The 14,835-nt window shown below is 36.6% G+C and overlaps 1 protein-coding gene and 1 long non-coding RNA gene across 22 annotated transcripts in view; both read left to right on the plus strand.

Annotated features, from left to right (window-relative positions):
* Window positions 1-14,835, plus strand: part of LOC111343956 (uncharacterized) — a 98,465-nt gene that overhangs the window by 83,020 nt on the left and 610 nt on the right. For 16 of the 21 annotated variants that reach the window (XM_088738656.1, XM_088738669.1, XM_088738665.1 and 13 more), the window contains 5 exons: window positions 719-808; window positions 1,412-1,510; window positions 8,350-12,161; window positions 12,342-12,429; window positions 12,992-14,468. In XM_088738656.1, the coding sequence (XP_088594782.1) occupies window positions 719-808; window positions 1,412-1,510; window positions 8,350-11,732 (3,572 nt within the window). In that variant the 3' untranslated portion in view covers window positions 11,733-12,161; window positions 12,342-12,429; window positions 12,992-14,468. Of the gene's footprint in view, window positions 1-718; window positions 809-1,411; window positions 1,511-8,349; window positions 12,162-12,317; window positions 12,430-12,991; window positions 14,469-14,835 lie in introns of those variants that run through there. The other 5 variants (XM_088738658.1, XM_088738657.1, XM_088738659.1 and 2 more) reach the window with 5 other exon arrangements.
* LOC148719627 (uncharacterized) lies at window positions 3,818-6,441 on the plus strand. The gene is made up of 2 exons (XR_015993265.1): window positions 3,818-4,162; window positions 5,753-6,441. It is a non-coding gene; the product is annotated as an uncharacterized LOC148719627 (long non-coding RNA).

Below are 14,835 nucleotides of genomic sequence, written 5' to 3' on the forward strand. Positions count from 1 at the left end.
GAACTTATAACAAAGATAATAACGCAAACTATTCTGTTGATATTTGGGGGCAGAACCCCAATATCACATAGACAATGTTCTGCACATGAAATATTCCAAACGAAGATGAGATTACACATAAGCAAATTACAAACATACTCGCCCAACAGCAATGCATATGATACTTCGAAACAAGTTAAAATAGTCATATTAGGCGCTAAGAAACAGGCTATTAATCTACATGTGCATGAGAGAAAACAATAACAATTCATTTGAGCTAAGATAGAATCGTGCAATGTACTAAATCGATGAGAAATACATTTAAATAACATAGAAATGAAATCCCTTATATATCTGACCCACACAGTGAAGCTCCTTGATTGGGAAATGCGAAATTGACTTATTTACCCAGACTTATAACTCATTACTTCTTGAACAACTGAAGGCCAACTGCACTTTGACCGTGATGGTGCAACCATAAAGGCTCACACAATACCATGGGCCTTAGTGAGCATAAGCAAATGAGAGAAAATAAACAAAGGGAGAGAACCAAAAGAAAAGGAAACGGACAATCGTAACACCATGGTGTTACGATGAGTGAGTCTTAGTGAGTGAGTGACTGACTGGTTTGCGTATAGGATTCCTCATAGAATCTTAACTGCAGTAGTTAAAAAGGGCAGTGATTGAATTAAATTGAAGTTTTAAACATTGTCTTCCATTTTTTCTTGTCCACTTGTAGGTTCTTCACAATTCTTGACAAAAGGAAAAAAGCCATCAAAAGTTTCCAAAGTGTCAAAGCAACAAAGATTGTCTAACAAGGTTTCCAAAGGTACATAAAATAGTCTTTTTAAAATGAGAATGGATCAATTACATTTTTAGTTTTCAGGAAATTTCTGATTTTCTTCTTCAAACAATTGACAGCAAGCAAAATAGGCTAAACATTGAAGTTTAAATAGCTCCTCCCTTGAACAATAGGAGAAGGGGTACTGTATCATACTGAGGTGTGGTAAATTTTGAATCTCTGTTATGCAGTCTTAAAAGAGTTTAAAGGAAGGCTATAGATTGAAGATTTTGCCTTAATTTTTAGAATTAGGGAGAGCACCTAACAGTGAAATCTTCACTGCATTTTTTTAGCCTAGCAGTGTTACATGTTTAATTTTTTTTTGCACTTAAAACATGCACTTGATCTATGGACATACTCATCAGCAGATACCAATGAAACAATGATTTATTGGCCATTTAATTAATGTAATTTGCACAAATTACAAGTGAGGTTCAACAAGCTCCAGGTGGAACAATAAACTGTAACATTACATTCAAGCATAATCTGTGTTCAGTAGTGAGTTCCTTTCTACTCATGGATCCATATTGGCTAACTTGAGAAAAGTTGTTACATTTATCTTACATCATTTTCAATAAATTATGTTGTAAGGTCTTGGCAAGAACCAGAATCCAGCACAAGGTAAAAGATCAGTTCCTGATTGTTCCAATATGCCAAAGAAACAAAAATTGTCAACTTATCCTCATCAAAGTAAGTTTTCATTTTGTTGTGTTGAAATTTAATATTAAGAAAGAAAGAGAAAACAATGCCAACACTGAATTGTGATAATTGCCTAGATACTGTTCAAGTATCAGTGGTAATTGAGTCACTTAAATACTAAAATGCAGTATAGTACTGAAAGCCTACACTGTTACTTATATACTTTACAAATGTCCATCCCTTATGTTTGACACTTAAATGAGGGTACTACCAAACACATCCTCGTAGACCCAGGGGCTGTGGGTCGATTTCAAGTTAGGGCATGAAGAGCCCCTGGGGACATTGTCTTACAAGACTAGTTCCAAACGGTCACAGTAGTTCTGCCATCTGATTGGTGCCAGAAAATCTTTGTGTTTTTCTGCCCAATCAGAGTGAAGTATGCTTTGGAGTCCTTTCGTGTGTTGTAACACGGACAGATACTAATAGCTCAGTTGCTCGCTATGCCTTGGGCCGTGCGACGGAGATTTGCGTGAGGTGAAAAGTTTCCATCTCAGCACACAATGTAAGAGAAATCGATCAGATTGTCCACGAAAATCTTACTGGAAATTATACTGAATAGTTTCGCAGGTATCACTAGAGAATGTGTTTTAAAGTTTGCGAAGTTTGTATACAACACGATGGTTGCAGTCATTGATTTGTCGCTTTAAATGTTAACCGAGATTTAAGCTTACATCTTTTCTAGATTTTTTGCATAATTTACGTTAGTACTCGTTACAGACAACTCATCACGGCTTGTTCTGAATTTGCTTAATACGTTAATATGTTAGTACGTTAGTACGTTAGTACCTTAGTACTCGCTACAGACAACTCATCACGGCTTGTTCTGAATTTGCTTAGTACGTTAGTACGTTAGTACGTTAGTACTTCCCTTACCAAATCTACATATATGTGACATATATGTGACATAGGTTCAATTGTTGCACATATATGTCACATATATGTGCATATATGTGACATATAGTTAAAATGCTACAGTCATTTCTACATATATGTTACATATGTCTGCATATATGCGACATATATGAAAATTGGCGAGGATGAAAACATATATGTAACATGTATGCAAGTTTGCACATATATGTAGCATTTATGTTTGCTCATATTTATCGATATAGCCTTGCATGGACTGATACAGTAAATTGAGGAGTCCCTAATTCCATTGTAGGGTTCAAATATTACATGATGCAGTGCTGTTTTCATTTTTATTACACTGTATGAATAATAAACTTAAAATGGAAAAGTGCTTATATCAATCTCTATAAGCACATTATATATACTCATGCATGCAGATCTGATTGTGAACTATTAAATATTTAACATTTTGCCAATCCTACTTAAATGATAACGTCAGCTTTTACAATCGTAACAGTGGCCAATTTACCATTTCAACTTTGTTGATATAATCAAATTATTTCATTGCCCCTACTGACGCAGCCCCAAACAGTTTCTTTTAGAAACTATCAGCCTCTACTTAAACGATAGCTTGCATGTATCCTGCTTGAACCTTTCTCTCAAATGAATTAATGCAATCCAAGTTTTTGGTGAAGCTAGGCTGGGTTATTTATGCTGTCATCATAACAAAATTGCTTAAATTATTTGATAAAAAGTGAGATTCTTCTGAACTACAAATACCAAAGAGAAATACCTGAATTTCGGTGCCACTAATTCTTTAAATACATGTAGCTACAACAGGCAAACCATATAGCAAGGATAAGCTCGGATGGTGTGGGTCTCATGGCTTGTGTACAGCTTTACCTTATGGCCCATGCATGTATCAAGTCTGCAAAGTACTTTTTAAGAGCATTCAACGAGCTGACACACTTAATTGTTAAGTAATCCAGGAATACAGTGCAAATTAATCGAAGCAATTACACCTAAAAGACAATTTCCATTTAGATTGCGAGCAACCACCAAAGTAAGGATCAAAAGAACGCTCTCAGACAGTTTAAGTAGTGAACCTGGGTACACAAAGGGATCCTTAAAAATTTCTGTTTGATCGGAGATGTCGCCACCAACGGATTTCTCTTCATCATCTGAAAAGCTTTCACGATAGCTTCTTCCATCACCTTCAGAGACACCGCTCCAATTCATGTCCAAAATATCATCGCTGTTGTCTTCAGGCGAAGACATTCCTTGATGTTCCGGAGATGAAGGCAATGACATATCTGACATAGTCTCCGACATACTCAAGTCCGCATTAATTGTCATCACGGTCATCTGAATACTCTGATTTGCGATTTCCTAGCGAAACATTCCCACTTTCCTCGGGAGTTTGCTCATCTTCATCTGAGGTAAGTTGTACCGTTTTATCCTGCTGTCGATAAAAAGTTCTTTTGGGTTTTTGAAGGGATACTTCTCTTCGATGAATGTTGTGGCCATCTCGCTTTCTTAACGTTCCACCATTTTACATGGCATATAAAGCGCATGCCCTCTCATCACGAAAGACCACAATGCCTGAGGGCACGTATCACGTGGTAATATTCATGTGACTAGACAAGAGCGTCGACAAGAGCGGGAGTTTTTGAGTTGCAAGTGCCGAAGCATTGTTTCATCGGATAAATTTCGCTAGTGTTCTCCCATTTTGGACAACTTTTCTCATAATGAGAGAAACAAAGGCGCCTTCTCGCTTCGCTAACGGCTTTGGTAAGTCATGCAAAGTTAACTGCGTTATATGGATAGTTGTCTTAGCTGCGAATAAATGCTTTCCGCTGTACCTTGGTTCCAGAGGAATTTTGTTTGAAAGCTAGGCCGATTGCGGATTCAACTTTGCCATAAAGATTCGCTACCTTCGGCATGTTTTGAGAGCGTGAAATTTCGGGTCATCCTCGGTGTAAAAACCTGATGTGGTTTTCTTTGTGTCATGAGGAATTGTTTTTCTGTACGCTTTTGTTTTTAATGTTTTGTTGTCTTTGTTTTACGTCACTCGTGAGCTTTACAGGTTTTTACACCGAGGATGAGCCGAAATTTCCATTTGTTTTCATTGATGTCAATACAGAGGCCACTAAATAACAAAGGACAGTACAGTGTTTGCTTTTCCATGCTGCAATAGATCTTTTCGCGGTAAAAGGAGGGCAGCATGGTCGAGTGGTCAGCGTGTCAGGCTTGCAATCTGTCGCTCCTGGGTTCAAGTCCCGCCTTGGCGACTTCTTGGATTAGCCCCGAATTTCAAATCCTTGGCCATGCTTGAAATATAGCTAACTGGTTTGCCTTCGGCCAGTTGGGATTCTTAACAACGTTATTTTCAATTTGAATTATTTGTTTAAGTTGTTCCGTGGAAAACCTGTAAACTAGCTTCTAGCTAAGTGTTTCTCCACGTTACACTGTTTATTATTATAAAACTGTTTATTAAAATCCGCCATTTTGGAAACGGGGCAAACAGAGCGAGAAGTGTTTGTACGCAATGTCAAAAAACGTCTGTAATATAAAAATCTGGACAAGACTTCCGTATTATATCCCCATACTTGATTATGCATTCAATTCTTGGATAAAGGAAAGCAGAGGAAAAACAACGTATTTCCTTTGGGACTACAGCTTTGTTTTTGATTGGTAGGGGGTTATACGAAAATCTTTCCAAAATCTGCACAAACGTTGAATGGTGAGGGTAATATGGAGGCCCAAGCATTTCTCTATTTAAAATTGAGGGGGATATATAAAGGTGAGCTGAAAAGTGGGTGATCGTGTTTTTAATTTTCCTTACATCTGTCTGTAAACCCCGCAAATTTTTCAAGGTCAGGGAAGAGTTACTGGGGAATTTTGCAAAAAGTCAAGGAAAATCTTAGTTCTCGTCAAAGTCAGTGAAAAGTAGGGGAATGTTGATTTGAGGGTTCCACAGAGGTTTGTGAAGTAGTCGATCAAGTGTAGCAAATTGGATAGAAAGCTTAAAAGCGATGGAGAAGTGTATCATAGAACAATAGAACTATGCTATTCCGAGAAATTTCGTAAATCGTTCCCTGCATGTCTTTAGCCTTAGCCATTTTATATTTGAGTTGTGCACCCCAAGGAAATAAAACAAACCATCAAACCCTGCTTAACTCTGTGCTAATAATATTTTGTGCACTGCGCTTTCGATAATTTGGTAATTAATTTAATTCAAGGTCAGTGAAAAGTCAGAGAAAAGTCAGGGAATTTTTTGGGTTCCAATGAGTGGCAACCTTTTGTTAGTATTACTATATTTAAGATATATCACAAACTAATCTATGATTCTAAGTATATATCTTGCTTCTCATTTGACAGCATTTGTATAGTCCCAATTCAAGAACTCAAAAGTGGCCCTTGTGCAAAAAGCCATCCAGGACACGTGCACAGGATGCCACAGAGGAATTTCAAAAAGGAAAGAATGTTGACACTATATCGTTAGCATGCACTTGAGTTTTATGACCCTTAATCTTGTCCAATACATTCCATTGAAGTTCATGCACTCATCAGTAACCTATATGGGCAATAGACTTATCATTTTCTCAGTTGAATGCCTGGTTTATTGTTTGATGGGTTCTGAGTTAATGTTTTTGAATGTTGCATATTTGCGGGACCATCCATTGAGGGAGATTGTTATCTGCTTTTTTTATCTATAATGCCCTTGAAAATAGAAAAAAACTTGATTGTGGCAATTGATGTGCTTTAACTCAAGAGAAGTTTCTCCAACTGACCTGTAATTTACCAAGTACATGTCACTGGTGTACACGTTGTGGTTCAGTTTTATCCTAGGTTCAATTTTTATTTTCGTTTGTATTAATTAAACTCTATCATTATTGCATATAGCCATATATCCAACAACAAATGGAAATAAAATTTGCCTGTAGGATAAAACTGAAATACATCACTTTGATGCGGTACGTTGTAATTCAGGCCATTTTATTGATGTAAACGCTCATTCACTTTGTTTAAGGAGGAATACAAAATATATGCTTTGTTTGCCACAACCATATATGTCTATGAGCATTTTCTTGCTTTACATTTGGGTACAGCTTTTCATTTGCATATACAGGCTGTTGATGTTTTATATAACTGTTTAATATGAAAAAAGATTGGCTCATACAATTTAGAAGAACTGCAGAAATGTAATGGTCAAGAGGCCAACTCCAATGTAGCTTTGTTGGTTTATTAGCTTGACGTTTGGACCGTCTCAGTCTTCCTCAGGAGCATACTAATTACAATAAGATTAGTATGTGATTAGTATGTAATTAGTATGCTCCTGAGGAAGACCGAGACGGTCGAAACGTTGGGCTAATAAACCAATAAAGCTACATTGGAGTTGGCCTCTTGACCATTACATTTCTGCTTTTATTTACGTTATTTCAAGAGCCCACGATCGCTTCAGTGATCCTCCAGGCAGCGCGTTTGAGACTGATCAGCATTGTTTGTGGGACCCCTTACAAGCTTCTACATACTGTCTGCAGTTATATATATATATATATATATATATATATATATATATACATATATATATATATATATATACATATATATATATATACAATTATTTAGGAAAATAAAAATTAAAACTTTGCACGAAGTTTTAGTGCGAAGTTTTAATTTTTTTTCTTAAATAATTGTTTACAAAGCTCCATGATTCAAGGATAAGGTTTTTTACGTTTATATATATATATATGAGTTCTATTTTCTTTACATATTAACAGGTTTCGCAAAGCCATGCCTTACAGAAATATATGATTTTGTGATCTCAATTAAGGACTGTGGTTATTCTTTATTGACTGCAATTGTTTTTGGCTAGCTATTATCAACTATAATACATCTATGCATTTAGGTTGACCTGCATATGCATGCCCTCACCAAATCTACATATATGTGACATACATGTTACACATGTGTGCCACATATATGTGGCATATATGTGCAACGATTGAACTTATGTAACATATATGTCACATATATGTAGATTTGGTAAGGGTGCATTTGTGGTTCCCAGGTTCCACATATATGTTACATATATGTTACATATATATGTCACATATATGTGATATATATGCAACATGAGTGCCAAATTCCTACATATGCCACATTTATGTTACACATATGTGGCATATATTTGACATATATGCCACATATATGTGACATATATGCCACATATATGTGGCATACATATGTAACATATATATGTCACATATATGTAGATTTGGTAAGGGTTGCTACAGAGAACTCATCACGGCTTGTTCTGAATTTTCTTAGTACGTTAGTATGTTAGTACTCAGTACGGACAACTCATCACAGCTTGTTCTGAATTTGCTTAGTACGTTGGTACCTTAGTACTCGGTACGGACAACTCATCACGGCTTTGGAAGGTTTATTACTCAGCCGTAAGACCTATTTGTTTTATTTTCTGTTTCAACCGATTATTTCCTAAATTTATAATTCCTTTGCATAGATGTAGATAAACAAATAAAAGAAAGATAGAATTTTTAGGTTTATAATGGGCAAGAACAGCAGAGCTTAAACAAGTCAGATCAAGTCGGCTTAATTTTAATAGTACGATAATCATCCGTACTAAGCGAAAAACAAGAAAAAAAGAATCCTATTTTGGGCATGGTCTATCTGATCAGGCTACCCAACGGTTACACCTGTCAACAAGCTGCTTGCTTTACTTCCCAAAATTCACTCTTTTCCAGTCCTTCTTAGTATCATTCATAAAGGAGTATGAAAACTCAAATTTTCCTGAAGCATTAAGCATATTTCATATTATGTATGAAATTGTTCTTCCACTGAAGTCTTATACTTGATTCTTAAAAGTTTGAAAATCAACTTTTTCGAACCCAATATGTCCAAACATGCAAAACGTAAGAGTTGTTTTTAACAAACTTATTCTTCAATTTTAGGCTATTGCCTGGATATTGTTTGCAGTCTTCTAAAACAAGAATACAAAAAACGATCTCAGTTGAAACCACTCTTCTGGGATAACACCATTCAGCTGCCTTTGGAAGATGTTCAGATTGAAGGCTTTACAAGAGAAGATGCTTTTGATTATATAAGAAAGCATTTTAAGAATGCTGGTCCTGAGAATGTGCTGAAAGGAGAGAGACTCATTGATGAAATCAGAGAAAACACTTTCCTTGATGCGCTGTGGAACAATCCACTGAATTTGTTACTCCTTTGCATTGTGTTTGAGGACTACCAGGGAGAACTGCCATCTTATCGCACTGAACTTTACCAGATAATTGTTTCTTGCATTCTACGGAGATATTGTGCCAAGCATGATCTAGAGGCTCCTGTTGATGACAAAAATGTGGTGAGGCTCTTTGAAGATAGTTTGCTAGTTCTTGGAGAGTTAGCTTGGAGATGCCTGGAAAAAGATCGATTTTCTTTTCGTGAAGAGGAATTGGTAGAATTTGAATCTGCAAATGCAAATGTAGCAGCCAGAGAACTTGGCCTTGTGTTCAAGGAAGCCAGCTTAAGGAAGATTAACCCACAGCATGAGTATTTCTTCTTTCACAAGACATTCCAAGAGTATCTGGCTGCATTTTATTTAGCTAACAAGCTATTGAAAAAAGAGGTTGATTTTTCTGAGTCGCATTTAGAGTTTTACAGCGATATTACAGAGAGGTACAGACAAGTGTTCATCTTTATGTCTGGCATACTGGGTGAGGATGCTCGTCTTCTTTTTGAACAGATTGGCAAGAAGTTAAAGAAAGGAAACTGGGACTGGCACCAGTGCGCTGAAGAAGGTGCCACTTTCTTTGTTGAATGTTTCAATGAGAGTAGAAATGATGAACAAGTGGCAATAGCTCTTTCTTCCTTTATTCCGTTTCCACAGACCATGACCTTTGACTTATCACATGAGAAAACAACAACAGGTGTTTCCATTGTTTTAAAAGCCTGTGAGAGTTTTTCACAGTTGCAACTTCCTGTTCATCTTGCACTAGAGTGTTCTGGGGGGGTTGTTTTTGCCAACGTAGATGGTGACGAACTAGCTGACATCATAGCATCCAACATACAGCTACAAACACTTTCCTTTTCTGGTTGGGTTTTTGAAGAGACTACACCTCTTTTGTGCAAAGCACTCACAGTAGACTCTACTTTACATTCCTTTACACTTGAGACAACTGGATGGATTTATTCCTGTGAAGTTGTTGCTATCAGTGACAGCTTGGCTGCAAATAAAACCTTAACAACTGTAACTTTAAAATTGCCTTATGAGGCGTTAAAGAGTTGCATGGCCATACTTGACAAGGGACTATCTGCAGATACGCCACTTACATCTGTTGTACTCAAGATTTTTAGTTCATGGAGAGAAACTGAAGCAGAAGATTTTAAAAAGATTTTATTGAACAGATCACTTACGTCTCTGAGCCTTACTCTGTTTAAAGACATGCAAGATTCATTAATAACTTCTGTTAGTGAGGGACTTGTGGCAAATCCTTCACTGAAGTCCCTTGCACTGACATTTTATGGAAAACTCAGCAACACTGGTGTGGCTTTGTTAAAGAATGGCTTTCTAGGAAACAGGTCTTTGGAGTCTCTGGAATTAAAAGTGTTTGGTGAGCTTCCTACAAACTGGGCAAATATTTCTAGGACTCTCCACTCTGCAGTAAAGTCAACTACGTCCTTTACATTGCATCCAAATGTTACTGGCATGGTAGGAGTTTCACAGATGGCTTGCCTTTGCCCAGTTCTGAATGAAAACCTTTTAGCTTCAAAGCTCCACTCATTGGCTGTCAACATCTTGGGAGAGTTAGACTGCAGTGAAGCAAATGATCTTTGCAAAGGACTGATAGCCTCATCAGTTTCTTGTGTCACTTTGAATTTTAAGGAAAGAGTAACTGATAATGTTGCTAACTGTCTTTTTAAGCACTTGAACAAACTCAAAACCCTTTCAAAGTTGACTATTAGTATTCAGGGGGAGTTGATGGGGGACGGAAAGAACACTCTTGAAAGGCTATCACGCAACCAAACATATCTATTTGCATTAAATGTTAATGACTCAAATGCAGGCGACAAGATTTGCAGAGAAGTTGGTTTATCTGCTGACGATTCCTCGTCACTTACACCTGTATTTACCAAAGTTAAGGATGGCTCTGTAACAAAGCTTAGTGTGAGCGTTAACAACCCTGACAGCATCAATGGAGACTGGGGATCCACTCTCTGTGAGGGTTTGGCAAAAAGTGAGTCTTTAACTACATTGAGCCTGACATTAAATGACAATGCCCTTAATGAAAACATAGATGCTCTGTGGGATGCTGTGGCGAAAAACAAGTCATTAACTGCACTGAGCCTTACATTCAACTTCTACAATTGTAGGAGTGAACCCATGACCTGTGGTCTGGGTAATAGTTTGGCAAAAAACTCATCATTAACTACACTGAGCCTTACCTTCAACAGCTACGTATGGGAGGAATTGTTGACCAATGTTCTGATGGAAGGTTTGGCAAAAAGCACATCACTAACTACACTGAGTTATACATTAAACATCAATGGTAACTTGCGTGTCTGTGATCCCTTTAGCTATTGGCTGATTAAAGGGTTGGTGAAAAACACGTCAGTAACTATGCTGAGCCTTACACTCAATAACTACTCTCCCTTTTATTGTGAAATGTACGATTGGCTGAGTGATGAGTTGGCAAGGAACACTTCACTAACTACACTAAGCCTTACACTCAACAACTACGGTGACTTTGGCGGATACATGATCACTGGTCTGCATGACTGGTCGATAAAAAGCATGTCACTAACTACACTGAGCCTTACACTCAACAACTACAGTGACTTTAAGGGATGCATGATCTCTGGTCTGAGTAACTGGTTGGCAAAACACATGTCATTAACTTCACTGAGCCTTGCAGTCAACAACTACAGTAACTTTAAGGGACGCATGATCAGTGGTCTGAGTGATGGGTTGACAAAAAGCGTGTCATTAACTATGCTGAGGCTTGCAATCAACAACTACTCTTCCTTTGATGGAGTTCCTACCGATGGTCTAATTGATGGTTTGGCGAATATCAAGTCATTAACCACCCTTAGTCTTACACTGAACGACCACAGTGACGGGCCTAATTCATGTTTCCATGCTCTGAAGAATGCTTTGGTGAAAAATACATCAATAGTTACCTTGAACTTAACACTCAGTAACTACTATAACTTGTATGAAGACTGGATACGTGGACTGGCTGATGTTTTGGCAAGATACACATCTTTAACTTCAATTAACCTGGAACTAAATGTCTTCAGTGAAAGAAATTCAAACTCTGAGAGTTCTTTGGTGTAAAGAGCAGCACATTATTTATTATCCTTTCATGAATGGTGTGGGTATCAGAAGTGCCTTTTAAATTTTTGATTAGTCTGTGATCACAGTTACCACATAGATGAATGTTGGAAACCTGATCTGGCTTTGGTTTGGTAAAGAGAGCAACATTAACTACAACTCTGCTAAACTAAACAAACTTTCAGTATTAATACAACTAGAAACAAAGGTCTGATTTGAAGTTCTCCTGGTTCAAAACATGCTCCAACTTTAATGAGATGAAGAAGGTGGCTCGCTGGATGTGATCTGGAATTTTGGCAAAGGGATTAGAGTGACATGAACTGGTTTTAGTTCAAAAGGAGAACCAGCTGCTGTTCAGTGAGTGAAGACTGGTTTATTGATCCTGTTGTACACTCTGCGAAGCAGTGACTTTGACCACTGTGGGATTGAAAGGTAAGAGCAGCAGTAATGCAGGGACAATATTTTGAGGACACTTGGTAGAGTTTACTTGTAAGTGGTTCATTTCACTTTGATCAACAGTTAGCTAATGGAGAGTGTTCATTCTGTACAAAAATAATTTCTTTTAAGACTAGAATGGTTCCTCCTTAGAGTTATCTCTATCACTCATCTTAGCTTCCATTGACAACTTGTACCAGGCAATATTACCACAAAAGAAAGGATTGTTTGCTTGAAAGACCCAAGCACTTGGGATGAAATCAAGGTAACACTTTTGGTTACTCAAAATCTGAAACATTTAATTTAAAAAGTAGTTTCTATTGATTTTATTTAATAAATCAACTAGCAAAAAATAAGTGACAATAAGTGACAATAATCTTTACTAAGTGACAATAAAACTCGAAAAAGAATGTTTAACTGAATGCATTTTTAGAATCGGGACCACATTGAAGGAAAATAAAAACAAAAAAGAAAATTGTGGACATCCGGAGGATACTCTAGAACACGCCAATGGGAAAGTTTTAATTTCTAAAATGTGTGGATATATGTGTTAATTTTATGATGAGAAAATGACTGTGATTGTCTTCATTGATGAGAAGATTAAATGTCTGGTCCTAAATTCAAATGCATCAAAGCTTTGTTTATGGTGAAAACAATTATAACTTCTGCTAAGTTATGAGTTCTGCTTCTGAAAATTTAAATGCTCAGTATAGAGGTTGAAAGCTCAATTTTTGTCAAATTAAATGTGGTGTCTTCACAGGTGTAGATATAATTATTCTTCAGCAAACAAATACATTGAATTAATTAAGAACTATTGTGTTTTACAGATAAGTTGAACAGATCATTACAAGTGTCTTGGCTGACAAGCCCCCTACAGGATCAAAGAGTATTGGTGAATTGTTTGACCAGTTATCATGGCAATCATCCATGTTGATTGGAACTGATCTTCAGACATCACATGGTAGCAAACCATAAAGCAATGATGAGATGAAGACATAAGTGAGCAATGCTGTTGCTCTTTCTCTACTGGGTGATTAGATACATTTAGGTGATCATATCAGTCTAGGAACTAGTGCTGGCCTCTGAAGCCTACATTATGAGCAACATGTTATGTATTTGAAAGTGTGAGGAAGACATGTACAATTAGAGCAAACGTTTTGTACACACAAATTGATGAGCCTCAAAAGAATCTAACAAACATGACAGACGCTAAGGAAGACTTCCTTGTCTTAATTGACTCAGGATTCTTTCAGAAAGAAATGTGTAATAGTCACCTCAATTTACTAATGTCTTGACACAGGCACTTAGAAAAATATCCAGTGAATGTTCTGTGCTTGGTTGAAACTCAGTTTGAAGTACACTTCTGTCGAGAGTGTTGGATTGTTCCTGAACTGATATGATCTCTGAACTCAAGTTAGGTCACCAACTCAAGATAATGTTTCATTAAAGATGGTTGATAGAGAATGTTAACTGAAGTCCTTTTTTTGTGATATATTTTTTTCTATTTCAGTTGTTAATGTTTACTACAGATGGATATCAATTAACATATATATGTGGTCAAGAAAGAACAGTAAGAAAGAAATTTCTAAAGAGTTTCGTTAAGTTACAACTGTACATTGAAACTGCCTAATTGTGGTTAGAATTTGACCAGCTTTACATAGAATAATCAAGTGAATTCTGTGTCCATCTTTTGATGGAAAGCAAAGAAAACAGGTTTTTGGCCCCTTCACTCCCAAGATCTCTGATCAAAAGAAATTCACCTTTCTGTCTGCCAAATAATTCTGGTTATGTTAGTTCAGAGAATTTGGTATAGGATCAACCACTAATTTAAATTTTTCTTGATTCTCACCACTTGCCTTTGTGACATTGTAATTGATATTGTACGGATAAATTCTATTTTAATCACTCCTGGAAATTGAAGGGTTGAGATCATCAACAGGTTCAAAACCTTGTTTTCTTGTTACATATGATACATAAGAAGGTGTGGAAAACTTTTGTGAGGTATTCCTAACTCATTGCAGGCATCTGGTTCCTTTTCCAGTTTATCACAATTTTACTTGTGATGTGTAAATAATTTGGTTACTTGAGTTCAAATTCGTTGAACTCGAGATTTTGTAAATAATTTCATTTTGTCTTGAAGATGAAAGGTTACAGCTCTATGAATTTTTAGCAACTTCCATTTATGGCTGGCACCTCAACTGCTCAGACACTTTGCAAGTACAAAGAGTTTTCAATTTCCCTTTATTTAGTACATTTCATGCCATTAAAGTTCTTTTTAGAAATAAAGTATTTTTTTAAACCATCCATTGTTGTAGTTCTTGGATTCTTAGCTTTAAACTTTATTGTTTACAGTATCTGGAAACATGTTCTGTCCATAATTTCGGAGAGGGGCTGTTTTTTTTTTTTCTTTTCTTCTCTTGTGATAATTATGTGAATTTTGAAATCTGAAAGGGGGGATTCAGTCATTCAAAGCAATGTGATTTCATATGTCCCTCCCATTTTTTGCAAGCGTATTGGTTCAAAGTTTTGATTCAATCATTATAGTGAATATGCCTCATCGAGTTGTTGAGAATCTTTTTTACTTCAGTGAAACTTGTGTTAACCAGTCAAACCTCTTTTCAACTTTATTTTTACTTGACCTAAAGTGGTACAGAATGTGTTACTTTTGTAA

The sequence above is a fragment of the Stylophora pistillata genome, chromosome 11, assembly GCF_964205215.1.
Source record: "Stylophora pistillata chromosome 11, jaStyPist1.2, whole genome shotgun sequence".
In the NCBI taxonomy this organism is placed as follows: Eukaryota; Metazoa; Cnidaria; class Anthozoa; order Scleractinia; family Pocilloporidae; genus Stylophora; species Stylophora pistillata.